This window comes from Trichoderma aggressivum, assembly GCF_033847375.1.
Source record: "Trichoderma aggressivum f. europaeum strain CBS 100526 chromosome Unknown scaffold_028, whole genome shotgun sequence".
NCBI classification, from domain to species: Eukaryota; Fungi; Ascomycota; class Sordariomycetes; order Hypocreales; family Hypocreaceae; genus Trichoderma; species Trichoderma aggressivum.
In genome coordinates, this window is record NW_026946394.1 from 169,028 (window position 1) to 196,979 (window position 27,952).

Consider the following 27,952-nt stretch of genomic DNA (forward strand, 5'->3'; position numbering starts at 1 on the left):
CTACCTACAATGTGATGATAACCGTTTTAATCTCGTAAAATTCTTCAAGGCCCAACTTGCCCAATTCTCTGCCATTACCAGACTGTTTCCAGCCGCCAAAAGGCATGTCATAGGCGCCAGCGCCGCCACCAGAATTCACTGTGACGACTCCCGTCTCCAATGCTGTCGCTACTCGACATGCGCGTGAGATGTCTTTTGTGTAAAGGCCAGCGTGTAGGCCATATTCAGTCTCGTTACACTCTGTGATCACCTCTTCTTCTGTTTCAAACTCTTGAATCACAGCTACCGGGCCAAAGATTTCCTCGTGCAAGATGTCGGCCGTGGCGGGGACTTTTGCAAAGACCGTTGGCTGGATGTAATATCCCTTGCCGGTGGCACGACCACCTCCAGCAATTAGATTTGCGCCTGCGGATTTGGCCTGCTCAATATATTTCAAGATTTGGTCAAATTGTAGTTTGTCGGCTTGCGGACCGAAAGAAGTGGTGGGCTCTAGCGGGCTTCCAAACTCGGGCTCCACGAACTTTTCACTGAAGGCTTTGAGGAACTTTGGGAAAATGTCTTTATGGGCATAGATTCGTGAATTAGAGACACAGATTTGACCCGAGTTAAACTTCAAGCTGGCAGCAGCAGAGCCTGCGGCCTCTTCAACGTCGCAGTCGGGGAAAACAATCAGTGGGTTTTTGCCTCCCATTTCAAGTGCAACGGATTTTAGATTTGACTTTGCGGCAGCCTCTTGAATGAGCTTGCCTGCACGAGTAGAGCCGGTAAATGTAAGCTTGCGAATCTTCATATGGCTGGACAAGGCTGCGCCAACGGTATGGCCGAATCCAGAAAGTATATTAATAACTCCTGGAGGGAACCCGGCTTCGGCTGCCAGTGCTCCCAGTTTAAGAGAAGAGAGAGGAGCTTTCTCCGATGACTTGACGATGATTGTGTTGCCTGCCACAATACATGGAATGACCTTGGCGGTGAATATCACGACTGGCGCGTTCCAAGCAAGAATGGCGGCACATACCCCATAAGGCTGCCTCAAGGTAATATTGATCTGCCCAGGTGTGTTCAGGCTAGTTTCTCCATGCACATCATGGGCTAATCCAGATGTATGCTTGATGTCTCGAATTGCTCTCTGAATGAAAAGATGATTTACCGACACGGGCATGCCGATATTCTCAGCATCGAGTTTGGCAATCTCGAGCTGATCTCTCTCGATAAGTTCGGCAAATTTTAAGCACTTGTCGATACGGTCATGTGCGGAGAGGCTTTTCCAGGCCGGAAATGCGTTTTCGGCAGCAGTGACGGCAGCGTCAACGTCGGCAGCATTGGCTTCAAACACGTCGACAATCTTTTCTTCGGTTGTAGGATTGAAGATTGGAAATGTCTTGCCGGAAATGCTGGGAACGAATTCGCCGTTGATGAAGAGTTTTGTTTCTGGAGTGGCCATTCTGAGGGTATGCATTCTTTTCCTGAAAGAAGATGTTGTCTATGATAGATAGAAGAATGATCAAAGGAAGAAGGAATATAAGATGAGGAATAATGGCTGGATACGAGTAGCATGCTTTGAAAAGTACGTTTAGGCTTGTTGAGTGCTTCTTATAAGTACCTCCCTTCTCGTGTTCGGGTTATGAGATGTATATGAAGATCTGGTTGTAGTAGGTCTTATACCTAAACGTTCCTAGCATTTAGGAACTAAATACTACACAATTATTCCACAATACTGCATAATTGTAATATATTGCGAATATATGTTGAATATGTCTGCAAGATTCTCAGACCGAGTCAGTAATGTGCCATTCCTGCCTGAGGGATAAGTCATGTCTGAAGACGGCTCGGCAGACAGCCTGATTCACCGAATGAACGGCTTGGGATTAACCCAATTTCTAACTAATTATACTGCTTAAAATGGAAATCCCCTATAGTCCATGGGGTCCGTTGCTAAAATGCCATGGAGACGGACAGCACCATGTTGCATCATCAGTGGGACGGACATGGCGTATCTCATATACGCCTTGATCGTTTGGATGATGTAGTGCCTAGTTTCTATGAGTGGCCGATGAAAAGGTTACATTGTCGAATCTCCAGTCAATAATTTGTTCCGCCGTTTCCCGACCAGATGTGCTTAACATAATACTATATGGTAGAAGGCGTGCGTCGTAATATCTTGCTCCTCCTCTTTGGTCCGGCACTTCGTCCGCCCCCGATTCTATTTTGCCGCGGTGTGAATGAAGTATGGATGAGACCCGGACGAATAATGGAATGTACGTTTAATGAATGGAAGAACGAGGACGAATACCGGACGAGCGATGAGTTTGACCCTACACGGATCATATGGAAAGTGATACGGACGAGTTACGGACGAAACAATATTCCATCAGCTAAGAAAAGGGAGAATGTATTAGAAATTGATGTTATACCTGACGTATGTCAGATTCTATACTATCCGAACGGCCTGGATTACTCCAAGTTTTAAGTGTGATCGACTATAGGGCTATACTACAAGCGGCAGAAGAACCGGGCAACATCTTAGGAAGACCCTCATAGAAGAGTTATGCAGCTCAGATTAAAGAATGATTTACTTACTGATAATCTGAAAAGCCAATCTATTGTTTATGGTTCTCATGGATTATATTGTATGCGAGTCAATATGCATCATTTACTCATGAGTCTTTCACGATATGGAAGCCTCTCATTCACTCTGCTGACATGCATACAAGTCTCTCGCCTCTGGGCCGCCGAGGGGCTCGGGCGATTTGCAAAACAAAAACTTGAGGCCACAAAATGAAACTATGCATCCATGGGGAGAGTACGATCTCCGTGCTAGATGAGTTTAGTGTGGCGGATATGTGTGGGTTGTCCGTTTCTATGCTGATCATGTCCGGTCTCCTCTTTTTCGCATACGCCTTGTGGCTCTATTAATGGAGCCTCTCTTGCGGTTTCTGGCAAGTAATCTTCAATATCCTATCAACGGTCTTTTTCGCTATGATGTATTGGTGTTGCTCAATAACTTTAATTAGACGATCTGACCACTGGTTCCGTGGTGAGGATTTTGGTAGGTTGCATTCGGTCCATAACCACCCGTTCTAATGACAAAATGTTAATGTTGCGCTTTAATTTAAATAGAATTGAATAAATCTGAGATTATTTTTGGGCTATTCTGTTGCTATCCTCAATTGGTTCGACAGTTCTCGTTGACAGTCAAGTAGAGAACGCGAAGCCCCATCTTAAGAAACTCATGAAAGCTTCTAAACTCGCTGCTCCAATAGATGTGGCTTACGAACTGCACTCTTCCCAAAAAGTCATATGACCAATCGATTCCTTATTTGCGTCTTGGAATTGGAATTCCCTTTTCTTCATCATTAGCAGCATAGAAAATTCGCGACTTTTCCTCTTCTAGCGTTGACGTATAGTTCGTTCCAACTGACGGCCTCAGTCTGTCTATACGGCTTCCGATAGATATATTAAGATATAAATTCTTCCATAGTAGGTGGGAAAATAACCTGATGAGCGTTTTAAAAATGGATTCCGAGACTAGGACTTTGGCAATCTCGCACATGAGATGCTGCTTTGGCCACTGCTATTTGCACAATCAAGGCAAGTACGAAATTATCGTGAAGCTATAAGTTCCAACTATATACTCGTAGAACAGACCGCGGTGCCTGAATGGGCGGACATGTTGTGGAATTATCTGCATGTTTGTAGCCTAGTGCAACTCATCCTGTTCACAATGTGCGGATATTCGTACGGAGTTTACAAGGCAAAGCGGCCGCACGGCCGCCTATGTCCATCCATCCACTTGGCGGGCTTGCGGAGAAACAAGAATGCGACCGGATCAACATCTGCTGGTTGAGATGGACATCAAAACGACCTTAGTCACTCACGACAGTCAGCACGCTATACCGGGAAAGAAACTGTCAGCAACCATCAGCGCACTGTACCAAAACTGGTGCTCCAAGGCTTTCTCATGTTGTGCCTCACATCTACGAGTGTTATTGCGGAGTGTGAGTTTACTCGATGGAAACAGGCGGAGCGGACAATAGACTGAGGATGTACTGTTGCTGTGCGACTTCACAACTGAGCCCCTTACTATCATCGCGATGGCAGAGAATATAAATAACAGCTTCCCAGCGACAATTGTTGCTGAAGAAGAATTAGCATAAGCAGCAAGAATCGTTTAATAGCAGACTTCTAGCAAGACCTCTTACCTACGTATTCTTTACGCGATCACTAACAACATCCACAATGCCTCATTCCAAGTTTTCACCTGAATCAATTCCTGATCTTGCAGGGCGAGTCTATATTGTTACCGGCGGCAATGCCGGCATGTAAGTCAGCCGTTTAACATGTATAATTCCTCCTACAATCGATTTAGTAACAATACTACCTAGTGGTAAGGAGACTGTGATTGGCTTGGCAGCCCGTGGTGCCAAAGTGTATATGGGCGCGCGCAGCAAGGATAAGGCGATGGCGGCTATTCACGAAATACAAGAACAGCTACCATCTGCGAATATTCTTTTTCTTGACCTCGACCTATCCAATTTCCAGAGTGTCATCGCGGCTGCGAAGAAGATACGCGAAGATGAACCCGCATTGCATGGACTTATCAACAATGCTGGCATTATGGGCGTGCCTTACTCTCTGACCGTCGATGGATATGAGGCTCAATGGCAGGTATGCTCATACTGTTTAGGCTGCGAAATCAGCTGCTGTTCTCTTGCTATAGAGAGGTGTATGAGGCTAACAAGAATGATTTAGACCAATTACTTGTCCCATTGGTTGCTCACCCATCATCTGATGCCACTTCTTCAATCTACCGCTCAGTCGAAGCCTGAAGGAACTGTCCGCTTGGTCAACTTGACATCGGACGGACACGCAAGGTTTACGCCTCCGAGCGGAATTCGGTTCGAAGACACTGGATTAGAGAAGGAAAATTCCATGATGAGATATGGCCAGAGCAAACTGGCAAATGTCTTGCATACAGTGCAGCTGAACAAACGATACGGCCCTGTTTCTGCGGAATCTGGCGATGCAGCGATTTGGTTTTCAGCAGTGCATCCCGGCCACATTAACACGTAAGTTCCAACGACTGAAGGTGCATTTGGAAGCTAACAGGAGTGTAGCGATCTGAATAAACAAGCCACGGGGACTGCACCTGCACCCATCTTGCGAATTGCTACTCCCATCATGAGCTGCCTCGGGATCCTTGATAAGCAAGAGAAGGGCGCCTGGTCCTCGCTCTTTGCCATCGCCAGCAGCGACTTCAAGAAGTCGGATTCGGGGGCCTATGTCGTGCCATATGCAAAGATCGGGACACCGAGTGAGCAGGCTCGAGACGCGAAGTTGGCTGAGAAGCTGTGGCAGTGGACTGAGTCGGAGCTTGGCGGCAAGGGTTTGCTCTGAGGGGCGGCGAGAGATAAAGAGATGGAAGATGTGCATGCATAATCAGGAGCAATAGCGACTTCACTCATAATTGATACATCTATGAAAACGTACAACACCTTCGTATTTTGGCTCTGTGTTGAGTTGAGTTGAGTTGAGTTGTGAGCCTTGCTTTGCTTTGCTGAGCATGAAGCGAACTGAGACGACACGGCAACCAATCTGCCCGACTCTAGCCAATCAAGTGTCAGACTTTGCGAGCGAGCCAATGAACAAAACATTCTGTGACTCCATCAACTAAATTGGGGAAATCTGTGATGAGCAAAGCAGCCGAGCCGGGACGGCCCCACTATCAGATGAGAGTCCGGATCTCTGAAGCATCTCCAGAACCGACTCTTATTTACTCCCCTTCATCAATGCTGGATACCTCCATCTAACCGGACTTTATAAAGAAATAGACAGCTGGACAGACATTATCTAGACAAACTAGTTGAAAAACTGGCATACCAACAGAGAAGCTCGATAATATGCCCCAAGATGCTCCCATCCGAAAGGGGAGGAGGAGAGTGAAGACGGGGTGTCAGACTTGCAAGTATGCATAATACGTTCTATCATCAACCATAGCGCATCCTGATGATCATCTTACTGTTTGAAACTAACAAATCGGGTGTAGGAAGCGGCGTGTCAAGTGTGATGAGGGGAGACCGGCCTGCTACAGATGTGTCTCGACTGGTCGGGTCTGTGACGGGTACGGCATATGGGGGGGCGGAGGGAATGCCTGCGGAAGCTCTGTCAAGGTTCCGTTTGTTTCCTCTTCCTCTCTAGTCCGCAGGAATCAGATGCAGCCCCTGCGGAACATTGTCGTCATGTCGCAGACACGCGCGATCGCGGGTAAGCCCGCAAGTCTCGGGTTTGAGTACTTTCGGAGATATACCACCACTAAGCTTCCCGGTCTGTTCGAATCGGGCTTCTGGGATTGTTTAGTGCTGCAAGCAAGCGAACAGGAGCCGGCTGTCCTGCATGCGGTCACGGCCTTGGGGGCGGCTCACAAGAATGAGGAGCGCATCTCACTGACCGAATACAACGAAGCCATCCGGCACTTGCGACGGAGTCTCCATCGTTCAGACAAAGAGGCTCTCCGGGTGTGCCTCATCACTTGTATGCTATTTGTATGCATTGAGCTGTTGAGAGGGGGCTTCAAAGCAGGCCATGCACACCTGACCAATGGCCTCCGTATACTTCGTGAGATCCAGCAGCGCGAGGGAGTCGCCTCTGACGGAGATATTATTCTGCGATCACAAGCAGTATCGGTCGAGGATACTCTTGTCGAAGTCTTCTCACGGCTCAATGTGCAAGTTGCGCTTTTTGGCCAAGTCTCTTCATACTTGCTTTTTGTGGGAGATAGTGCAGAGTCACCGAGAACGTACGATATTCCCCAGACGTTCTCATCTCTCCTCGAAGCACGGAAGTATATGGATGCCCTGATCAACGGATCGCATATCCTAGGGGAACAGGCAAGTCAGCTGATTCTGGGCGGACAATTTATCCCGGAAAGGCTTTACGAGGACCAAGGACGCCTGGAGGCGGCCTTGATGAGATGGCTTCGTGCTTTGGACTTCAGCCACGAAAAGTTGACCAGTCGAGCGGACTTTCGCACCAAATTTGCCATACCTATGTTGCTTCTATATCACACTATGACGAGAATCATGGCCGCCACTGCCCTGCGTGGGACAGACGAAATGATATACGACCGATATCTGCCGGATTTCTCCCTCCTGATCAAGCAGTCGGCTGACCTGTGGGACTTGATGCGTACCGCAATGAAGAAATCTTTTGGTTTGAGAGGCACTAGCAGACCAGACATCAACTTCACCATCGACATGGGTTTCATACCGCCATTATATTACGCGCTGGCTAAATGCCGCCAGCCAAACCTTCGCAGGATGATCCTCGAGTTGCTGAAAGAAGTTCCGCATCGTGAAGGTGCCTGGGATGGATTCACAGTTATTAACATGGGCGATCTGTTGATTGAGATAGAAGAGGAGGGCATGTATGAAGGGATTGAGATCAAGCCGAGCTGCTACTTGCCAGACCCGTCGGTAGCGGAAATATTGCCAACCATCCCAGCATCCCAGCGCTTCAACAATGTCAATGTAGCGCTACCTGATTTCGAGAGCGGCAAGGCTACTTTATTTGGTAGGCGGTACAGAGGAAATAACCAGTGGGAGTCGAAAATTGTGCAGTTTGACTCTGCATTCAGGAAACTCAATCCTATTGCGTGGGATTGTATTCAGAATTCTTGCGTGGGAATGTATTGAATCGTTTTGGGCGAGATTTGATGTATGTCCGGTTTTCATTGTAGCAATACATTGAGGTAGCTTATCGTGTGGGTGCCTGTCTTCAATTTCATGTCTGACTGATACGATTCGAGCCGGCATGTCTCAATAGCATGATTGGAAACCAATCTTACGCGGTTAAACAAACAAGCGTAGAACGGCAGTTTGAACGAGTGACATAGAAACCTTTGCCAATATGCACTTACACGTCAAGTGGATAGGCAATATGAATATTCTGTATATGGGATGATAGTACAATATTGAGTAATATTGGTTGCATTCCATATGTAAAAACTCATCTACCGCATATTCTCTCAGCTTTGACCCCCGTAGGTACACTCGTATCTCTGGTTCATACCCATTATCTTCATCTTGTCGGTAAAGGCTTCAGTGGGGGTCTTGTATTGAAGCCAGCCTTTGAATCTTCAATAGATTGGTGGCGCGATCTAGTGAAGGCATGCCGCATCGAGGGCCGCAACACTCGAACCTAATAGGTCAATGGGTACGATGGCATGCGTGTGTGCAGCTTTCTAGAAATACCAGCACGTAATTCACACGTGGTACAGACTACTGATGGGTGGTGCGATTGCACTTGTTTGGTCAAAAGCTTCTCATTGGCTTGGTCTCCTTAATGCGTACTGTAGGAGGCGAATGAGTTTTATGGTGAAGGGCGAAGCTCCAGCTTGAGAGCACCGTTCGGCCATTGATGAGTTTACATCACCCGGCACAGTCGGTAGCTAAAACAATACCTCGAAGGAGCTCATTGTTCTGCATCCTTACACATGGAATCTTCAATGTGACACGATACATTTGCCTGGCCGTCAAATAAACAAAGACATAGGTCGAGAGAGGACGCTACATGCAATGATTGCTGACCGAGTTCCACATCGCCTGGCTAGCCACAGATCCCTTATCATTTAGATACGAACTGCACCCATGCAATTGCCGTCACGAGTCGCAAGATTTTATATCCGACGGCGCGACTTGCAGCCTATGAGCGAGATCCGGCGTCCCCGCGGGTTATCGAACCATTGAGCGTCGGCTTTCGACGCTGGCGCTTCCCCTCAGCTCTGAAGCGTTTTGCCATGGCGGCGACACTGTGCAAACGAGGCGGAGGCAAGTCGCCATGTTCATCATCAGAATCAGGATTTCTTCTGCCAGAACATCCGTGAGAACTCTATTGCGCTCGATACGTGGGGGATGAAAGGACGTCTTCTTGAAAGTGCCTTGGGCTCTGATAAACGGCTATGAATACAGATACGCTGCTAGTCCCGTATTTGAGAGAGATACACGTACTTGTAGTCGACTCTGAAGGCACATTATCCGGTCTTCAACCCCACAGAAGAAGCTCAAGAATGCGGGGGAGGAGAGCCAGAATTGCAATCGAAACCCCCGTCTATACCCCCATTGTCAGAAACGAGCAGCTCGTTCCCCTTCTTCGATGAACTAAAGCCCCCACGAACAACCATCGAGTTTCTAGCCATCACCAGGTTGCTCCACCCTCGTCGATAAGCCATACTGTAGCTGGGTTCGGCATTTGTCGCTGATTGTTGCCATGTTATCTGCGCTGGCCATCGGGAAATTCCTGTCCTGATGATAGGTATATTTCTTTATCTTGCTTGTTTCCATCTCGAGAATGGGTGTGGGGCGGATCTCTCTTCAACCATCATCTCGACCGACCCCCCACCGTATATGAGGGCATGATCTTCATCGTCTTTGAGCGCGTATAGACGTGCATATTAAAAAGGAACAAGGAACCATGCCGTGCAGCCTGTTCCCGAATGCAACCTTGTGATAGCAGCCTTCTTTGGCACCAATTACATCTCTTTGTTGAACACCCAGTACATCGTGGTGGTGTGTGTCATTCTTCTCTCCCCTGCCCTCTTACATCTGTCGTGTGGGAAGAGCGACACGGCGCGAGACTATACCGGTATCCAATTGTGTACGGCAGAACCCGCGAACCTGCAGAGAACCTGAGACGGATCTCGGATCTGAACGATCTAACCTCCATAAAGCCATCATCATGGGCCAGCCAGATTTGAATGAGAAGGATGAGAGGGGTCTGCAGTCCGTGTCTTCGTTCCGCCCTGGAGTGACGAGCGGTGTGTTGGAAGACTATGCAGACCCTGATGTCCAGAATGAAGCCGAATCGACTCACAAGGGAGAGTTTGGCACGAAGCGTGACCTTGTAAGTCACTGAATACTACCTACTCTTCTTCGATGCGAAAGAGTATTTGACTGATTGAGATTGTCGATAGAAACCCCGCCAGGTTTCCATGATTGCTGTCGCCGGAACTATTGGTACTGGTCTATTTCTAGGATCTGGTGCTGCATTGGTTAATGGCGGGCCTGTGGGCTTCTTCCTTGGCTACACCATTGTCGGCTGCTTGGTTGGCATGATGATGTACTGCCTGGGTGAAATGTAAGTCTGGTTACTAACATGTTCCAAGCTATTCTTGTGTGGTGCTAATCTTGAGTCTATAGGTCCGTCTATTCACCAAACATTGGCGGTTTCATCGAGATGGGCAACAAGTACATCTCCCCCGAAGCTGGGTTCGCGATGGGCATCAACTACATCCTACAGACTGGTCTGGCTATCCCCACAGAGATTACAGCTACCGCCGTCATGATCAGCTACTGGGATCATGTCTCGGATCACGTATCAGCATATATCGCGGCCTTTTTGGTCCTGAGTATCGGCATCAACCTTCTCGGCGTCAAATACTTTGGCGAGATTGAGTTTGTGTTTGCCTGCATGAAGGTGCTGATGCTTATTGCTCTCATCCTATTCGGCTTGATAGCTGATCTTGGCGGCGTCAATGGCGTATACACTGGCGGCCGCTACTGGCGAGATGAGCCATTCAATGACTCGTTTGCAAACTTGTCGCCGGTCTCACTCTCACGTTTCCTCGGATTCTGGAAAGTTCTTACTCAAGCTGCTTTTGCCTTTGGTGGTATCGAGGGTATCAGTGTGCTGGCCGGCGAGGCGCACAACCCTAGGAAGACGATGAGAAGGGCGGTCAGAACAGTCTTCTATCGAATTGGTAAGTGGAAGAATCTGGAGTACCAAGGACATTTCTACTGACATTCTCCCATAGTTGGACTGTACCTTCTCACCGTATTGATGATCTCCCTTAATGTCAGCCAACACTCACCAGCGTTGCTCGACGCAGTCGCCCAGGGCGGTTCCACTGCGGCATCGTCGCCTTTCGTTGTCATCTGCCAGCAAACCGGCGTCAAAGTCCTCCCAAGTGTTATCAACGCTGTGGTAAGTAGCTAAGAATCTCAGGCCATGGACGGCTTATACTCACAGCTGAGCTCAGGTTCTGACGTCTGCACTCTCATCATGTAACGAAAACGTCTTCGCCGTAGCGAGAACGCTGCTCGCGCTATCTCGACAAAGTAAGAAGACTCTTGCTTCAAAGGCCTCAGTGGCAGCTGATCACTGGATGCTAACATTGCCCGCCTAGGATCTATGCCTCAATGCTTTCTCAAGACCAGCCGCTTGGGCACACCCTTTTGGGGCGTTCTGGTATCTTTCTGCTTTGGACTGTTGGCTTTCCTCTCCGTCTCCAACGGCTCTGCCCAAGCTTTTATTTGGCTTTCAAACTTGTCGGGTAATTACTAATCTCTGAGGACCCTTTGTATGCTTATTGACTGACATTTTAAATTTAGCCCTCAGCAGTTTGATTGCATGGATCTCCATCTGTGCCTGCTTCGTCAGGTTTTATCGTGCCCTGGCAGTTCAGGGTATCGATAGAAGAAATCTGGATCTCCGAGGATGGTCCCAGCCATATATGGCTTGGATTTGCATCGTACTCTTTACAATCATCCTGTTCTTCAATGGGTTCCAGGCATTTATTCACAAATTTTCTGTGTCTGGTTTTTTCGCTTCCTATGTAACGCTGCCAGTGGTTGCTTTGTCATTCATTGGGTTCCGAGTCTACCTGTGGCGGACTGGAAAGGCATATGGGCTGACGAATCTCAACGAGATTAATCTTGGCAATGGGCCAGCCAAAGCTCTGCGTGGTACTCGGTATGATCTTGGGTCATCATGAGAACAAGGCCTGTATGACACTGCAGGAACAAGTCTGAATTATGAGATAATGTAATGTAAAGCTAGTTGAAATTGCAATAAGACTATATGATACAGTACGAGTCTCTTGTAATAGCAAAGCAAAAGGCAATATTTGTATGGACCGGGAGATGTCATCTTTCTCAAACTTATCGCTCAATAGGAGAGTTTCTCACAAAACCAATCCGGTTTCTGCAATGGGGCTATCACAAAGTGCCTGCATGTATTACAGCTACTAAGACTGCGGGGTCGGATACGAAATCACCAACCGGTGGTGCGATCTTCATGTCCTTACCCTCTTGGATTGTGATACTGAGTAAACTGGGGCGAAGTCGGATGTTATCTCCATGCTCGCGCCCGTCTCGGCATTCCTAGGCACTTTTTCAACCGTTGGCATCTTTGCCAAACATGATAAGGAATACTACATAACTTCCCCCGCTTCTACAGACGATGTTCCGTATCCCGATCGTTCCACGGGCGCTTGATATGAATTGGGCAGCTGGCTATCTCCAGTGGAAGCAGCGGATAGTTTTTGGAGGACAAAAAGCTCCACCATGTCTACCTCGCACCGCATGCAATGTGTTGTTACACGTCATAGTTGATTCTGCGCATGAATTCTACCCGCCAGACTCTTAAGATTGAAGACCAAAGCAGGAGAGACTTGGCTTCAATGATAACTTCAGTTAACTACTAGAACAATACAGTTGTGCCAAATGCTTGATGAAATCATAGATTCAGATCTAAGAGATCTCTATTGCACCCCACCAATTATGAAACCCTCCTCCAGCTTTGCTGCCTCCGAGAAAGAGGGGCAAGAAACGCGTTGTGACGGTATGGTGGCCGACTGGGGTTGCAGCAATTTATCCAAGGGGTATAACCCGGCATATGCAAATGGTGGTAATGCACCTCCCCTCTTGGTCTGAGACATGCTCATCAAAATCCACGGCAAAATGTCTCACGGCATAGAATGCAGCTGCGGCATGAATTCCGGAAAGAATTTTTCTCATTGTTGGCCCGACGGTTGGTAACTTGTGTGATAAGACATGGACGATGTAACGCAAGGAATTGAACTGGGGATCGCTGAGATCTGAGGGGTTGCTGGCAACGGCAGAGACAATGGAATACATATGGAGTCGTGATGGCAGCACCTTTGGTGCAGGGCGCTCTCCATCTGTCTCGGTTTGTTGCTAGCATAGTAATAAGAGACAGTGGCAGTATGGCGACCTTGAACCGAGCTGTCAAGGCTGTTGGTCTGCTTTATGGACTTACAGCGACTACGCAAGTTCGGGCCGCCTCGTTTGATCCCTTGACACATGTCGACCTTCTCATTGGCAGCAGCAATGGTGGCAATGTTTTCCCAGGAGCTACTCTTCCGTTTGGCATGGCAAAGGCCGTAGCCGATACGAACAGCGGCAGCAACCAAGGTGGATTTACTCTGGATGGCTCGTCTGTCACCGGGTTCAGCGTCATGCACGACTCTGGCACTGGAGGCTCGCCGTCGCTTGGTAATTTCCCACTATTTCCGTATACTTCTTGCCCAGGCGGCGAAGTAGACGGTTGTTCTTTTCCTAAGAATGACCGTGTCAAGTTTGGCAGCTTCTCCAACGAGAGCGTTGTCGCGAAGCCGGGCTACTTTGGAATAACCCTCAACAGCGGGCCCAAGGTTGAGATGACAACGTCTCAGCATGCGGCACTATTCAAGTTCACGTTCCCCAATGCAGGCCCTGATGATAAGCCGCTGATCCTGCAAGACTTGACGGATCTTTCAAATTCGAGGCAAGACAATGGCACCGTGAGCGTGGACGGAAAGACGGGCCGCTTTACCGGCAATGCCATTTTCGTTCCCAGCTTTGGTACCGGCACCTATAAGTTGTACTTTTGCACAGATTTCTCAGGCGCGGAAATCTATGACAATGGCATCTTTGTGAACTCGCGCGCCAGTTCCGACGTCAAAGATTTGACAGTCTCGCGCTCTATCAATGGCTACCCGTTACCGGGCGGTGCTTTTGTCCGCTTCGCCAGTGCTCAAGAGCCCATATATGCTCGTACTGGTGTCAGCTTCATCAGCAGTGCTCAAGCGTGCTCCAACGCGGAGAAAGAAATTACCAAATGGGATCTCGACAAGTATGCCAATGAAGCCGCTGATATCTGGCGCAAGAAGCTTTCCCCTATTACCATCAAGGCTGGTAATGGTGTTAGTGAGGACTATATCAAGTCATTTTACTCGGGAATCTATCGCACGCTGGTCAATCCTCAAAATTATACCGGAGAGAATCCTCTCTGGAATGACGGCGAGCCATACTACGACTCCTTTTATTGTATTTGGGACTTATTCCGATCTCAAATGCCCTTTATGACTATTCTGGATCCTGCGGCTCTTACAGAGCAGATCCGTTCGCTGATATCCATCTACGAACATCTGGGATGGCTGCCTGACTGTCGTATGAGTCTCTGTCCGGGCTATACCCAGGGTGGCTCAAACGCAGACAACGTCTTGGCAGACGCCTACCTCAAGGGCCTCAAAGATGGAATCGATTGGGAAAAGGGCTACGAGGCCGTTGTTAAAGATGCAGAAGTTGAGCCTTATGCCTGGTCCACGAACGGTAGGGGAGGCATAGACTCGTGGAAGAAGCTCAATTACGTTCCCGTACAAGATTTTGACTACAAGGGTTTTGGAACCATGACGCGCACCATCAGTCGCACTCTCGAGTATAGCTATAACGACTTTTGCATCTCCCAGATTGCTGGAGGGTTGGGTAAAAAGGGAGACCAAGAGAAATACATCGAATCCAGCGGCAATTGGCAAAACCTGTTTAAAGCTGACCAGACCTCGCTCTTCTCAAATGGGACTGACACTGGGTTTAAAGGCTTCTTCCAAGCCAAGTTCTTGAACGAAACTTGGTTCACACAAGATCCATTGATGTGCAGCAACTTGGATTCCAGGAGCGTGTGCTCGCTTCAGAACTCTGGGGCTGAGACATTCGAGAGTAGCACTTGGGAATACGGCTTGTCAGTTTATGAGATTTTCTTCAGGAGCTCTACTTTTCACTTGATGTTGAGACTAACGCACATTCTCTGTAGCTTCGTTCCACATGATCAGGCCAGTCTGCTTAACCTTTATGGTGGCTCTGACGCTTTTGTCAGCCGTCTGGATTATATGCACGACCAGGAGATTACATAGTAGGTGACCTTTAATGACGTTTACCTCGTCCTTTTAACTAACAATATTTCAGTATCGGCAACGAACCCAGTTTCCTTACAGTTTTCCAATACCATTATGCTGGCCGACCAGCCTTGTCTGCTGAACGCAGTCATTTCTACATCCCCAAGTTCTTTGCTCCTACGCCAGATGGACTGCCAGGTAATGACGACAGCGGCGCCATGGGCAGCTTTGTTGCCTTCTCCATGATGGGCCTATTCCCAAATCCTGGCCAGGATGTCTATCTCATTATTCCACCCTACTTTGAGAGCGTTAGCATCAAAAGTCCGATTACAGGGAAGACTGCGACGATTCGCAACGTCAACTTTGATCCCACTTACAAGAATGTGTATATTCAAAACGCTACTTTGAATGGCAAGCCTTACACGAAGAATTGGATTGACCATAGCTTCTTCCTTGAAGGAAAGGAGCTCGTACTCACTCTGGGTAGCAAGGAGAGTTCATGGGGTACTAGGGTGGAGGATCTCCCGCCGAGTTTGAGCCCTTACAATAGTAGCAGCGTTGCCCGCACTTCTGCGCCAGCTAAAAGATCCTATCGACCGCGCTTTGACAGTGGGAATATAGGGATGATGTTTCATTGAGTTAGATGGGGCATCCTTGTAGCTACATGATAGCACAGCTTCAATCTTTTGAATACCACATCATCAAGTTTAGATTCTCGACTTATCATATGAAATGTTGTTCGTGATATGTTATACACGCGTCAGGTGAAATTTTGAAAGTCATGGCTTTTTAATTCTTTTCAAATCCCGTAATGCATAACCTATAGAGTATATCCACCCAATATTTCATACGCCTCATAAAATCCCTAGTACGCCGCTCTACCGCCGCTTTAGTCCCTGTTTTTTACCAAACAAACATTTCCTCAAATAGCTCAACGTCAATGTGATCCTTCTTGGTCTGCCTAATCACGGCCTGCCGCGTTGTGTCGGCAATTTCTGCCGGTCCGCAGACAAAGACGGCCGTCTTACCCTGGGAATGAGTGACAAAGGTGTCAACCACGGAGTGGATGTCAGGTCGTGATTTCCTGAATCTAGGATCGGCGATGCTGTTTCCAGCCTCTTCGGTCTTGGGTGTGGCGTTGGGAGAGTCTGACGTGATATAGAATTCCATATTGAGCCTTGATGCTGCCAGCGCAGACCCTTCAGTGGCGCGAAGATCGTTGGCAAGTACATCTCGAACGAAACCCTCGTCTCGCACGATCCATGCCAAGCGGACCTTGGGAGGTGTTTGCGAATCCTTCTGATCCTCAAAGAACATGCGGAGGTAGGGCAATACTGTTGTAATACCGCTACCTCCAGCAATGAAAAGCACCTCGTCAAAGTGATCAAGACGAGCAGGCGTACCGTAGGGACCCTCGAGGAAGGTTCTAACACGAAGGGGTCCGGATTCGCTCTTGCTAATCAATCTGTCTCGCAGTCTTCGGGTCATTCCATCGCGAGGACGAATCATAAAGGTCATGTATGAGTCACCCGGTTCAGAGCTCAACTCTGTAACACGAGGAGACCGTGTGCCAGCCTCTTTGTCGCTGGGATGATCGCTGCTGCTGCCGTATGACGGGATATCATCGATTTGTTTGGATCTTCCTGCCAGAGTGAAGGGGTGAGACTCCCAGAAGTGCAAACTGGGGAAGTACACGAAGTAGTAAGTTCCCGGGGTTTGGCGAGCGGCATTGATTGAAGGCTTGACCTGGAGACGGATCATGCCAGTCTCTTCGCTGTAGCTGGCCAATGCAAGAGAGCCTTGTCCGAGGAAGGTCTTGTAGTTCATGGCAATGACGCGCAGCATACGGAGGAAATGGTCGCCAGCCCACAGACCAACACAAGCCCACACCCAGACCTTATACATGCCTTTGAACTGGCCCTCGATGTGGCTGACATGCTGTTAGTAAAGAAACATACAGAGTAAAGAAGCCAGATGACGTACTAAAACAGCGCAGCAAGGAAGACAGCTGCCAGAGAAGCATGGGCAGCCTTGAAAAACTCATAGAGTCGGCTACGCAGAGGAGCAAAACCAAAAGCTGCGCCAAGGCTCAACGATATAATCATCTGTGGCCTCTATTAATACCCATACAAGATATATTGGATGCAAATTGACAGCTTACAAGAAGTCCATAGCGGAAAATTTCATCAGTACGCAACTCCTCGTGGTAACCTTCCCATCCTTGTTCTGTTTGTCATATAAGCAGTGTTTTATTTAAAGTGTATCAACCAGATGTGCTTACCATTGACATAGTAGGCGGAAAAAATAACGCCGTGGCAGATGCCCTCGACTATGAGGGTCAGGGCCAGCCAGCGATGGAAGATGCTAAATGTCCTGTAGCTCCATCCCGTGGCATAGATGAGGATGTTGGCTCTTCCACTGAAAAGAAAGATGAATGGCAGTTCGGCCGTCATGAAGATACCGAGTCGATCAGCGAAAATTCGGCAGACCTGTCCTGTAATAGTTTTGTAGCTGATGGCCATGTTAGAACAATGTCATGGTAAAAAGTAAATCGAGAATGCATACTAAATATTGCCGGTAAAGACAGGGTAGTGGAAAGCCAGCATGAAGATCTGTGTAATGATGTAGCCAGCAATGACCAGGGATTGCAGACGAAGAGGAACGGTGAACCATCCCAAGGGCTGATGATGATGGTATGAGAATGTAGGGGCCATCATGAGGTTGCGATGGAACCAGCCCTTGATCTTTGCCGGCACAGTATTCTTTCGTACTGGTTGGCCGGAGCGTTTCACTGGAAGCAGTGCGATAGCGTGGCTGACCGTGGCCAGAAACAGCACCAATCCCCAGTAGGCGTATGGAATCCATCTATCATCATACAACTATTAGCAGATGGGGTGGTGGTGAAGGAATATTGCGTAAAAGTAACGTACCGTAGCTTCTGGTGGTATACAATGTTGGTGTAGTAAGTGTTGACAGTTCGATGAGAGATGTCCCAATTTGCCTGCGAGGGAATCGACACAACGTCCACGACAGTCTTTTGTGTCTGCTCGACAGTGGGGAGACTATCAATGTACTCTTGCGTCACATTGGCGACAGTGCTTCTATACGCATCGAGATTGACCACCTTGGCAGACTTCTTGCATGTTGCAGCCCACCAATTGATACCGGGAACCAAGTCCTTCTCCTCACAATGCTCCCATAGACACAGGTATGTCGAAGTGACACGCAGGGGGTGTGTGCAAAGCGTCTGCTCCGTTACGTTATCAGAAGCGAATTTGGTCTTGGACAAGGTGTAGTAACACGAGGCTCCGCAAACCTCGAGCCCGAGGGGCTTGGCCGCATGGGCACAAGCAGCGAAGAGGAGGCACAGCAGGTAGGAGGTCCGTGACAACATCTTGTTATCTGCGTCCTTTCAGGCGGCCAACGGTTGTTGAGAGCTGACAGCCGGAGAGCAAGCCGCCTCTGAGAGAGAGAGAGAGGCATCAGAGTCTTGATATATATATGTCAATTGCAAACTGGGATAGTAGTATTTGCCAATTCTGGCAAGTGATCGTATCCACATAGCGGACTTTTGACTACAACCTCTACGAAGGGTGGGCTCACTGAAGACATACTTAATCGGCCAATACCCGAGGCATCAATAGCGTGGCAAGTATTAGCTTTCCATCTATCCACCAGAATCTGATATCAGACAGAGCCAGTCGGGCTGCTGCGGAATAGTTCTTTCCACCAAATAGTCCACATTTTCGGAGGAACTAGCCGTATTGTCTCGACTCGAACCTGATGAAGGGCTGCCGGGAGAGCCATCGGAGTCGGCTTTCGGGACAACGTTGTCTAGGGCTGGGTTGGAGATGGTAGGGGTGCCTGGCTCAGATCTCTCAACAGCCGAAAGGGAAACATTTTGTGTGTGATTGTCAGATACTCTCAAAATGGGCTTGCGGAGCCTGGTCGTGCCAAGTGTGTGGAGTCAATGCTGATTGATACCTTGGCCTTTGGAGACCTTCCCGACCGGCTGTGACCTTGATGTTGATCAAGGACCGATAGAGACAAATTAAAAACACGCTGGATTCGCTGACATATGTAATGTAACAGTGAGCCGTGGCAAGATTAATATAACAATATCCCAATTGGTCGTGGGAGGCCACCCTCTCAGAAAGCTTCAATTTTCAACGCACAAACACCCATTTTTGGCGACTACTGCACGAGAATTGGAGACGCCGAGGTCGCATGTTCACTATCACCGCTTAAGACAGACTAAGTGGGTAGAACTGGAAACAAAGCCAGGGATGGTGGAGTGACGATGCCCGCTAGAGATTAGATGGGATTGATAAGATGATCAGATAAAATTTTTTCACAAGCCACCACCGTCGTGAGTTTGTTCTTGTAGCTTGTAGCCCGTCTCTCACTCGTGTGACTCCATCGAATTCGTCCTCCTGATTGGCCTGCCAGGTCTCAATCGGGTATTTTCCGTGAAGGGGGGTTCGAGGTGAACCCACAGATGCCGAAAATGCCTCGACTCGAGCCCTCAAAGCACGCCATTGATAATCACTTGTCCCAACAATGTTTCCTTCTCCATTTAAGCCGCTGCAGGAAAGATGAGTTTCTCAATTGAGCCGAAGCCCGCCGCCTTGCTCGGGGGGAAAGTTCGAGTATACGAGAAACTGGGCAGATGGAAGAGCGGAGGCAAAAGCCACATGCAGTTTTCGTCTCCCAAGGCTCGGCTTGGCTTCCCGCTCTGGAGAACATGGCGACGGCTGTGACTCTGTCATTTAAAGTGCCATTAGCCTAGATAGCTTAATTAAGGTGAATCATCAATGCTTGTAGGGCTCAAACCAGTGCCAAGTGCCGGTTTAATGTCGGCGGCCTGGGGGGACTTGGGATTCAAATTATCCTTGCCCCGATGCAACATCAAGCACTTCGGCCCGGTAAAATACCTACCGCAAAGTCTTTCCTGATGAGCAGCCGGGGTATGACAAGGCGGGCTTTTAGCCATGCACTTGTGGTTGCCCTGCCTGTAGAGACTATTGGATGGGGCACCAAATGCCGCAGATCGATGAGCGCTGATGGAGGGTTGCCAAGCACTGTCACTCGGAGAATCGGCGATACGACTGACTTTGATGGTCGTTTTTACCTCTGGGTGCTCTGATATCGTCTCTGGAGACAGTCTGGCTGCATATTAGTTTTTGCGGAGTGCATCGAGACAGATATTAACACAAGTCGGAGCGGAACCATGGATCCGGCCGAAAACTTCTTTGCAAGTATATCCTTGTAGGACTAATGCATCTATATATAGGTCACCGTTTGGGAAATGCAACGCCGCGGAGTGCAGAGGGCAAGTTTCCTTGCACAATCGCGCACTCAATGGACCGCTGACTCCGTCTCATCAGTGGTTTCAATTGCCTATTCTGGATGCACATGCTGTATTTGGCAGTAAGATAGAATGTCTTGATTGTGCTCCGGACATGATACACAAGATAAGCATGCAGCAGCTCATGGTCAGGTAGCACGACATGGTACTGCAGTAATGGCATGGTATACAAGGCGCGGGAGAGATCGACCTCTAACGCATATTGTTGCTTTCATGATCGGGTCATTGAAAAGGGAGAAAGAAGCAAACCCCCAAAGCAAATACATCTCCCTTCACAAATCAATCTTGACAGCAATGGCATTCGAGGCATGGTAGCTCGAGACGAATAGCCACGCCCTGCGTCTGCCTCCCTCTTCTTTTGGATCAATGGCCACCAGCACGGAGACGCTAGCAGTTCGAATTCTGTGTCCATCATCTTGAAAGATCACGTTGACATCCCAATTTCCCCCGTCTTTAATTGCAGCACCTCCTTCTTCGCTTTTGCCAGCTTTAGGCGAGGCCTTCCACACCATGATGGGGTCCAGAACAAACTCCTTTCCCTTGTTACTGAAGAAGTCGATGCTCCTCGTCGGGCCACAGGAAACAATGCCGCTCGCGTCAAAGGAGCTGTTGGCATATGGATCCCTGAAATAGCTTGGATTGTCAATAGCCGACCCAAACTCGACCGTTTCAGTCACCTCGATAACCTTGTTGGCATTTCCCCGGATTTTTCCTACATGCATGAGGCCACTGGCACACCCATTCGCAAAAATATCATCTTTAGCTCTCCCGTGACACAATCCATTCAGGTTGTGCAGATTCTCCAGTGCAATCGACGCATGGACTCCTGCACTGTCACCACCATCAACCGACTCCGGCTCTTGGAGCTGGACGTGAATGACATTGGTCCATGTAGCAATAGGAAGGAAGTCTTCGACCATCCTCATGAATCCCTCAGTATAATAGTGGTCATTCGTCACGAAGAACGATGTCGGAGATTCAGCAACCAGGTCATTTGGCGTTACGAAAAGGGGGTGCCATATTGTTCTGACGTGTCGCGCTGTCTCAGAGCCAATGACATGGTGAAATAGCTCCACCACCGAATGCGACTTTGGGGCATTGACGTCGCCGTTCTCACGGTAATGGTCGGGGTTAGGCTTGTGGTTGACGGCAAATATGTAAACTGCTTCGCCTTTCGGTTTATCCGGATCATCAATAACATCAATGCCATGAGTCACGAATGGGCCGCTAAAACCCTCGAGGGCCAGGATCCGAGATTTGAATGTCTACGTCAACGCGTTAAAACCCAATTTCATGCATTGACACGGGACCTTGGCGTTTATTAATCATTCTTACCTTGGGATCAATAACTTGGAGGTTTCCCTTCATCCGTTCCGTCGATGGGTTGCTAAAATGTTCAAGAGGAGGGAACCATATCAGGCGGCTTCCTGCAGATTCTTCACAGGCACCAAAGATGAGGCCGCTTGGTTCATGGTGGTGCAAGTCTTCACAGTTGACCGCGTTTTCAATCACTTTATAGTCTTCTGGAGCCAATTCAGTCGCCTCTGGATTCCGAAAGAGGCCAGAGATGTAGACTGTTCGCTGTACGTAAAAGTTGTACACGTAGCCAAGTAGTACAGCAAGCAGCACCACGGCAATGGAGAGACGGCCCGCCATGATGGCAACTCAAAGGACAAAGGCAATAGTTGACGAGCAGTTGACAAAAACAAATTAAAGTCTTTATGTGTGGAGCTAAAGAAAAAAAAAGGTTTGCTTATTATGATTCAATTGTAACATTTCGCCATTCCGTTTAGGAGCATCAGGAATGCGGGGGACCGAGGTTCGGCTGTGGAGAGGCTTGTTTCACCCGGAGACTTCAATGGCAACACTCGGTACATGTACTGACTATATGTACCTAGGTATACAGAACTTGATTACACGAGCGGAGAAGGAGAATGACGGGGGGCTGTGATTTGAATGATACAATGGCTGACAGAGACAGGATAATAATAAATCAGGAAGCGGGGAAGGGATTGGATTACTTCATGTAGGGGTAATCTCAACACCAGGACGTTACGACCAAATTTAATGCGATACAATATGCAAATTCTGGACCGACGACAAATTCAAACGGAGTTAATGATAATTCTTTTTTGTCCCTCACAGGGAATGTCTAACTATTGTTGCTTATTTCATGTTTTGCAGCAGATACTTGAAGCCTGCATAGGCCTCCTCTCCGCTGGGCACAATCTGGTTGGCGGGGAGAACGAATCCGTATCTCCCGGTGTCTCTGAGCTCGGATGTGAAGGTGTAGTCTGCCTTGACAACATCATTCACATAATCGACACTGGAGCCAGTGGCCTGGTAGATGGTCGAGCAGATGGGACCATATTCAAACGAGGTGCCGTGAACAGCACGGATGGCAGCAACGGCACCCTTAGCGAGGGACTGCAGCTCGCTGTTGTTTGGCGCAACAGCAGAGCAAGAGTATCCATAGGCTAGAAATATGGCATCATCAGTAAAAGAGGCACAGCAGGTTTTTCTATGGGCCTTGTGGGCACTCACGGGTCATGAAGAGCTGAGAGTAGGAGTGATAGTCGATGTAAAGCTTGAGGCCTTGGGCCGTCTTGATCTTTTGGATGTAGGCAGAGAGGGCCTTGAACTCGACAGAGTCACCAGCAGAGGCACCTTTGAAGTCTTCAGCACAGGGGTTGGTAGATGCGCCTCCTGCGACATTCCACTGGTAATTCCAGTTTCGGTTGATATCACGACCGACACATGAGCTGCCGGAATTTGTTTGACGGTTCTTTCGCCACAAGCGATCAGTGCTTTGAGTATACAGGAAGCCTAGAGAGGTAAATGTTAGGTTGGGAGCTTATATCTCGGAGGGAACGCGCAATCTCACCGTCAGGATTCACAACTGGGAAGAAGATGAAGTCATATTTGTCCAAAAAGCCCTTGGTCGTGGCGTCGGTGCTGGTGAGCAGAGTATAGGCAAAATATTCGACAACCAGAGTAGTGATCCATTCTCTGGCGTGAACAGTTCCGTGGAGAATGACGGCAGGCTTGACGCCTTTGCCTGAGCTGCCCCAGAAGTGGATGCCGGTAATGGCGTTGCCATTCAAAGAGTTTCCAGAGGTGACAATCTCTGAAGTGTTGGGGAACTGCGCCGAGAGGTCTCTGAGGAACTGCAGGTGGTCTGCATAGGCATGGTACGCGGTGAACCATGTGCTGTTGACGGCCTTGACAGCTTCAACGGAGTAGGGCTGGAACGTGGACTCTTTGTCGATCGAGAGCCCAAGATCTTCGTGCATGACCACGGGCTTCAAGTCCGACGTCTCCTTCTTGAAAGCCTCAAGTTGGCTAGGCTGCACTACGACATCTGCGAAAGATCCTACTTTCCTGGCAGGCTTCCAGGTCTGGAGGTTCAGCCTGTCCACAATGTCGTTGATTCGGCCAATGTTGTCGGCCTCGACGGACAGTCGGAAGACTTTGTGTCCATCATAAGAGACCTTATGAGGCTGAAGAACGGCGGCTGATGCCGATGCAATGAGGGCGGAGAGTAGAGCAAGGGACTTCATGGCTGGCAAATGCTAACGATACTGGAATGGGCCGAGTTTGTGCTTTGGTGATACCAAGCTAGGTACCGAGAGGAGAAGGGATTCCGTCCGATATACGTTTACGTCGCATGTTATATAGTCGGTCATTCCTCCTCATTCAAAGCCATTCTATTGCACATTATCGGTATCAAATGCCGGTAGGACTTGCACCATTGCCACGATTAGAAGGTAGTAGCCGCGAAGAAGGCAGTAGAGTGGTTATCAGATTGAAGATGTCAAATCCCCGCCAATAGCTCAGCAAAATAAACGAGAGCAGTGCAACGCTGTGAAGCCGATGAACAGCAAACAAGCCAAGATGGGTAAAAAAAAAAAAAAAAAAAAAAAGGTCTTCACCTTTGGAGCTGTCAAAAGCGTTCGAGGCCGTAAACGATCAAATGCCCCGAACCCGCTAATCGGATCACGTCAAGGGGGGTCCGCATCACGCAGATCCAGCCACGATCTGGACCAGTTCATAACCACTGAGATACTCGAGTGCCTTGGCCTGCCGAGTCGAGTTGATGGGAACTGCCGAAGAGAGCTGGTATTCCGCGGGAGGCGATAAGAGGGAGGGGTTGTGTGTAAGGCAATAGCATTCCAAGCAGATCGACCTGCCAGAAGGAGAGTCGCTGGTTCTCTCGATACGATGGGACTTTTGACCAGCGATAATTAACACGGTGACGAATTATCATGCATACGACGCCACTTTTGCCGACGATATCCATGAGATCAGAAGGACAATAATAGAGGCTCAAATGACGCAAATAGAATTCCTTGCTTCTTTTCTCTCTACTGAGGAACAATAGAACGAGTCACTATATAAGCACGATCCAATGACTATAGTACGATCTGTCTTTGGTATTATGACCTATCTATCTACATCCACGGCCTACTATAAAGCCAATATTTCCCGAGGAATGCTCCAGAGGTCATGAGCGCTTCGCCTCCGCTAAATGTGGTGCCCGATGTAACGGGTATGGGGACACCGGCCAAAAACAACCAACCAGATGTTGATCAATATATTAAAGCCTACCAAAGTTCCATTTAAGCATGTCTCAGCCAATCCTCTACCGAGATCTTTCTGCGACTGTCATAACAGGAAGCTGCATAGGCTCATCGGCTCTCGGAAGCAGACATTGGATGCTTCCCAACCTACCCTCAATACGATATTACTACGCCACCGGTGATAATTTGGCAACTTTTCGGCATACAAGTCATAGACATGGAAGTCTCGGCATGCTCTTCCTCTCCTCCTCTTGAGTACCCTACAGTAAATGGTTTGACGGCTGGGGCGAGCGATTTGCATCGAGATCGTGAACTAGCATTCTCCAGCAATCAAATCCACTAGGTAGCGGGATATAGCCGATTCTATCAATATAGTCAATGAGAATTATGACGAGGTATGAAGAAAAAAACATGTTATCCTAGAGTCAATACAATCACATGAAACTTTGTGTAGCATCTTGTGGAGGGTCACGGTTGTCAATGTCGTATTTAAATGTGCAACTCGGAATCATGTACTTTGCTATCACGTTTGTCAAAGCATCATAGCGGTTGCACCATATAAGTTATTGTATAAGCAGACTTATTAGTAGCTTCATCTCTTTCAATCCTAGCATTCCTCCGCCGAATGGCTACAGTATGAAGAAATCCCGCCAGTCTTTCGATTTATGCAGCATTTTAGATAAATAATTAAAGAATCAAATAGTCGTTGTAGTCTTGCGTTTATTTGTATTTTATTTCGTTCTATTTCTTCTTATATGTATCAAACACAGCGCAGTATTTGGCATATCGTGTAAAGCACACGCCACCAGGAGATGACGGTTCAAGTGACTGTATTTGGGCTCATCAATACACGTGAAAATGGATACGAGGAATGAGATGCTGATGAACTATAAAAGGAAAGTAGCAATGTCCGTCGATGCAAATGAGTGTCTGATTGTCATTTTGGGCTGCGCATTGCTGCTTCGGATTGCTACCCTTGAAATTGTGAGACAGGATTTACAAAGTTTAAACGGTCTCCCAGCCATCTTCACACTAAAAATCAACGTAGCAAGAATTTACACCTCATTGTGCGCGTTAGTATTAGTTCTCCTGCATTTCCTGCATAAGAAAATAACGAGGTGGGCACCCTCAATCTCAGTTGCTTCAAATTGCTGAATCTCATGGATTGTAATAAGATGCCGCTAACGGCCGACACTAGCAAAGCTTAAAAGCTTATTATGTAGAGCTGGTTGCAGAAGAAGAACTCAAATAAACCTGGGATTTCCGTTGGATAATTCGGAAAGCCTCCTGTTTACGCGTTAAATCTCTCACAGTTCCCTACAACGCGTTTGACGGCTACATAATATTCTGCTGCATCTTTCGTTCTCCATTTACTTTGTAACCTCTCCTACTCCGTATATTTCTCCAGCAATCAATACGAGCATTTGTGTATCTGCGCTTATACCATCATCTCGCTAACAAAGCTTGAAGAATCGACAATCCCAGAACTCGATTCCCACAGTGTTGATCCATGACACTGCCGTACTCGTATGCATCATAGGGATATCCACTTTGCTTCGAGCAACACGCAATAAAGAAGAAGCGTCTTATTGCGCTTTGCTGGGAGAGTAAAATTCCGTCAAAAAGGCCTGTTCAGATTGTCCTCCTGTCAAAATAATTATTCCGTCCCATTTCCCTTTCGAAAGCACTTGCGCAAAGGTGTCGGTCGACTGGATTCAAGTCTGGGCACTCCGTATTCCTAGTCAGCGGGAGCCGTCATAACCGAAGCATGAATACTAGACGAGTTTTAGGACTGGATCCCGCTAGAGTCCCCAGCTATTAATTGGGTAAGTAATTAAATGGAGGGGCTATTGATCAACTGGCGTTCAGCTCCTTTCTTTGAAGCTTTGTAGCTTTTCTTCTCTTAAAGATTGAGTGTTTCTTCTTTCCCCTCTCCGCGTGGGGATAAGTCATCGCTGCGAGATGGCCGGGAAGCCAAGAGGCCAAGAGGCCAAGAAGCCAAGAAGCCAGGAAGCGAGGCCAAGACGGATCGTAGACCAACGAGTATCCACTGGTAAAAATCCCGAGACAGATGACTTCCAACGTCCGTAGCTTCGCACTCACAAATCCACGCAGTTTTAGACTTCAGCTCTGCTAGTTGGTGTCGGTTCCCCTGAATCACGCCCGCAAGCGGCGAGTAAACTACATACTAGCCCGGATCCAAGTCTGACCCATAACAAAGGTGCTTCCCCTGTCCTGCTTTCATAACAAGATGAAACTTTCTTGATGATCCAGCTTGTGGCTGTTGTGGCATCACAACGCCCATATACTTTCAGACTAGCAATTACTGTATCGCAGGTTGTCGCCTTGAGAGGCATGTCTGTTAGCAGCCGTCATAACCTTAATTTGTTTCCGAATATTGACCGGATCCTTCAACCCATAAGCTTGAAACGCATCTGTTGCGTGGAAGGGCTGTGTAAACGTAGTGCCGTCTCGTATCGCGGTGGCTATGGTAGCCGCCACCCCCCCATACAAGCAGCAAAACCTTGCAGAGTTATGCCCATCACTGTGGGTAGCTCACGGAGCTGTTTACGACTAGAAAAGATGCCAAGTGCTGGAGCCATACTATTGTTCCTTTCATGCATGCAATCTTAGAGTGGGTGAATAGCGAAGCTCTTGAGCCACTAGTTGATGCTCTGGACCGACAGCTTGTCTACGTCAGAAACCTGGCGGCGGCGCATGGAAACGACATACGAGTACACGGGGCTCTGCGCCTCAAGGAGTCCAACATGGATGCTTTCAAAAGCTAGCGCTTACCCGTCCTCTCATTCGACGATGGTTTTAAAGGATCGAGGTTGTCTAGAATCCCAATGGCAGCCACTCCGTGGAGACGTTTTAGGCTATAACTAATATGGAGTTGCATCATTGTAATTGAAGAAAGATCCCTGCGAGTTTCTTCTTCATATTAGTAGCGCCGTGGTCGCTGGAGTTTCTCCAAAAAAATCATTCCTTTCATGTCCGACAAACGACAACGTACATATCCTCGTCCATGCTCGACACTTGTAACAAAAGAATGCCCTA

At 48.2% G+C, this 27,952-nt stretch overlaps 7 protein-coding genes across 7 annotated transcripts; 3 read left to right on the forward strand and 4 right to left on the reverse strand.

The window, feature by feature from the left end:
- Positions 1 to 4: 4 nt before the first annotated feature.
- Triagg1_6837 (uncharacterized protein) lies at positions 5 to 1,441 on the reverse strand (the record flags this gene model as incomplete). Its single annotated transcript, XM_062901505.1, has 1 exon — positions 5 to 1,441. One exon carries the CDS (start codon positions 1,439 to 1,441, stop codon positions 5 to 7), a length of 1,437 nt encoding a protein of 478 aa, XP_062754165.1.
- A 2,795-nt stretch (positions 1,442 to 4,236) lies between these two features.
- On the forward strand, positions 4,237 to 7,688 carry Triagg1_6838 (transcriptional regulator family: Fungal Specific TF; the record flags this gene model as incomplete). The annotated part of the gene is made up of 6 exons (XM_062901507.1): positions 4,237 to 4,319; positions 4,383 to 4,665; positions 4,750 to 5,066; positions 5,115 to 5,383; positions 5,884 to 5,962; positions 6,044 to 7,688. The coding sequence occupies 6 exons, from the start codon at positions 4,237 to 4,239 to the stop codon at positions 7,686 to 7,688; spliced, it is 2,676 nt and encodes an 891-aa protein (XP_062754166.1).
- Positions 7,689 to 9,729: 2,041 nt separating this feature from the next.
- Triagg1_6839 (uncharacterized protein) lies at positions 9,730 to 11,058 on the forward strand (the record flags this gene model as incomplete). Its single annotated transcript, XM_062901508.1, has 5 exons — positions 9,730 to 9,894; positions 9,965 to 10,128; positions 10,191 to 10,750; positions 10,805 to 10,974; positions 11,020 to 11,058. 5 exons carry the CDS (start codon positions 9,730 to 9,732, stop codon positions 11,056 to 11,058), a joined length of 1,098 nt encoding a protein of 365 aa, XP_062754167.1.
- A 1,939-nt stretch (positions 11,059 to 12,997) lies between these two features.
- Triagg1_6840 (CAZyme family GH92) lies at positions 12,998 to 15,582 on the forward strand (the record flags this gene model as incomplete). The annotated part of the gene is made up of 3 exons (XM_062901509.1): positions 12,998 to 14,790; positions 14,863 to 14,961; positions 15,015 to 15,582. 3 exons carry the CDS (start codon positions 12,998 to 13,000, stop codon positions 15,580 to 15,582), a joined length of 2,460 nt encoding a protein of 819 aa, XP_062754168.1.
- Positions 15,583 to 15,847: 265 nt separating this feature from the next.
- Positions 15,848 to 18,338, reverse strand: Triagg1_6841 (uncharacterized protein; the record flags this gene model as incomplete). Its single annotated transcript, XM_062901510.1, has 6 exons — positions 15,848 to 16,874; positions 16,928 to 17,049; positions 17,106 to 17,170; positions 17,226 to 17,455; positions 17,510 to 17,809; positions 17,875 to 18,338. The coding sequence occupies 6 exons, from the start codon at positions 18,336 to 18,338 to the stop codon at positions 15,848 to 15,850; spliced, it is 2,208 nt and encodes a 735-aa protein (XP_062754169.1).
- Positions 18,339 to 20,584: 2,246 nt separating this feature from the next.
- Positions 20,585 to 21,968, reverse strand: Triagg1_6842 (uncharacterized protein; the record flags this gene model as incomplete). The annotated part of the gene is made up of 2 exons (XM_062901511.1): positions 20,585 to 21,577; positions 21,648 to 21,968. 2 exons carry the CDS (start codon positions 21,966 to 21,968, stop codon positions 20,585 to 20,587), a joined length of 1,314 nt encoding a protein of 437 aa, XP_062754170.1.
- Positions 21,969 to 22,478: 510 nt separating this feature from the next.
- Triagg1_6843 (uncharacterized protein) lies at positions 22,479 to 23,872 on the reverse strand (the record flags this gene model as incomplete). The annotated part of the gene is made up of 3 exons (XM_062901512.1): positions 22,479 to 22,789; positions 22,857 to 23,138; positions 23,197 to 23,872. 3 exons carry the CDS (start codon positions 23,870 to 23,872, stop codon positions 22,479 to 22,481), a joined length of 1,269 nt encoding a protein of 422 aa, XP_062754171.1.
- Between the last annotated feature and the right edge of the window lie 4,080 nt (positions 23,873 to 27,952).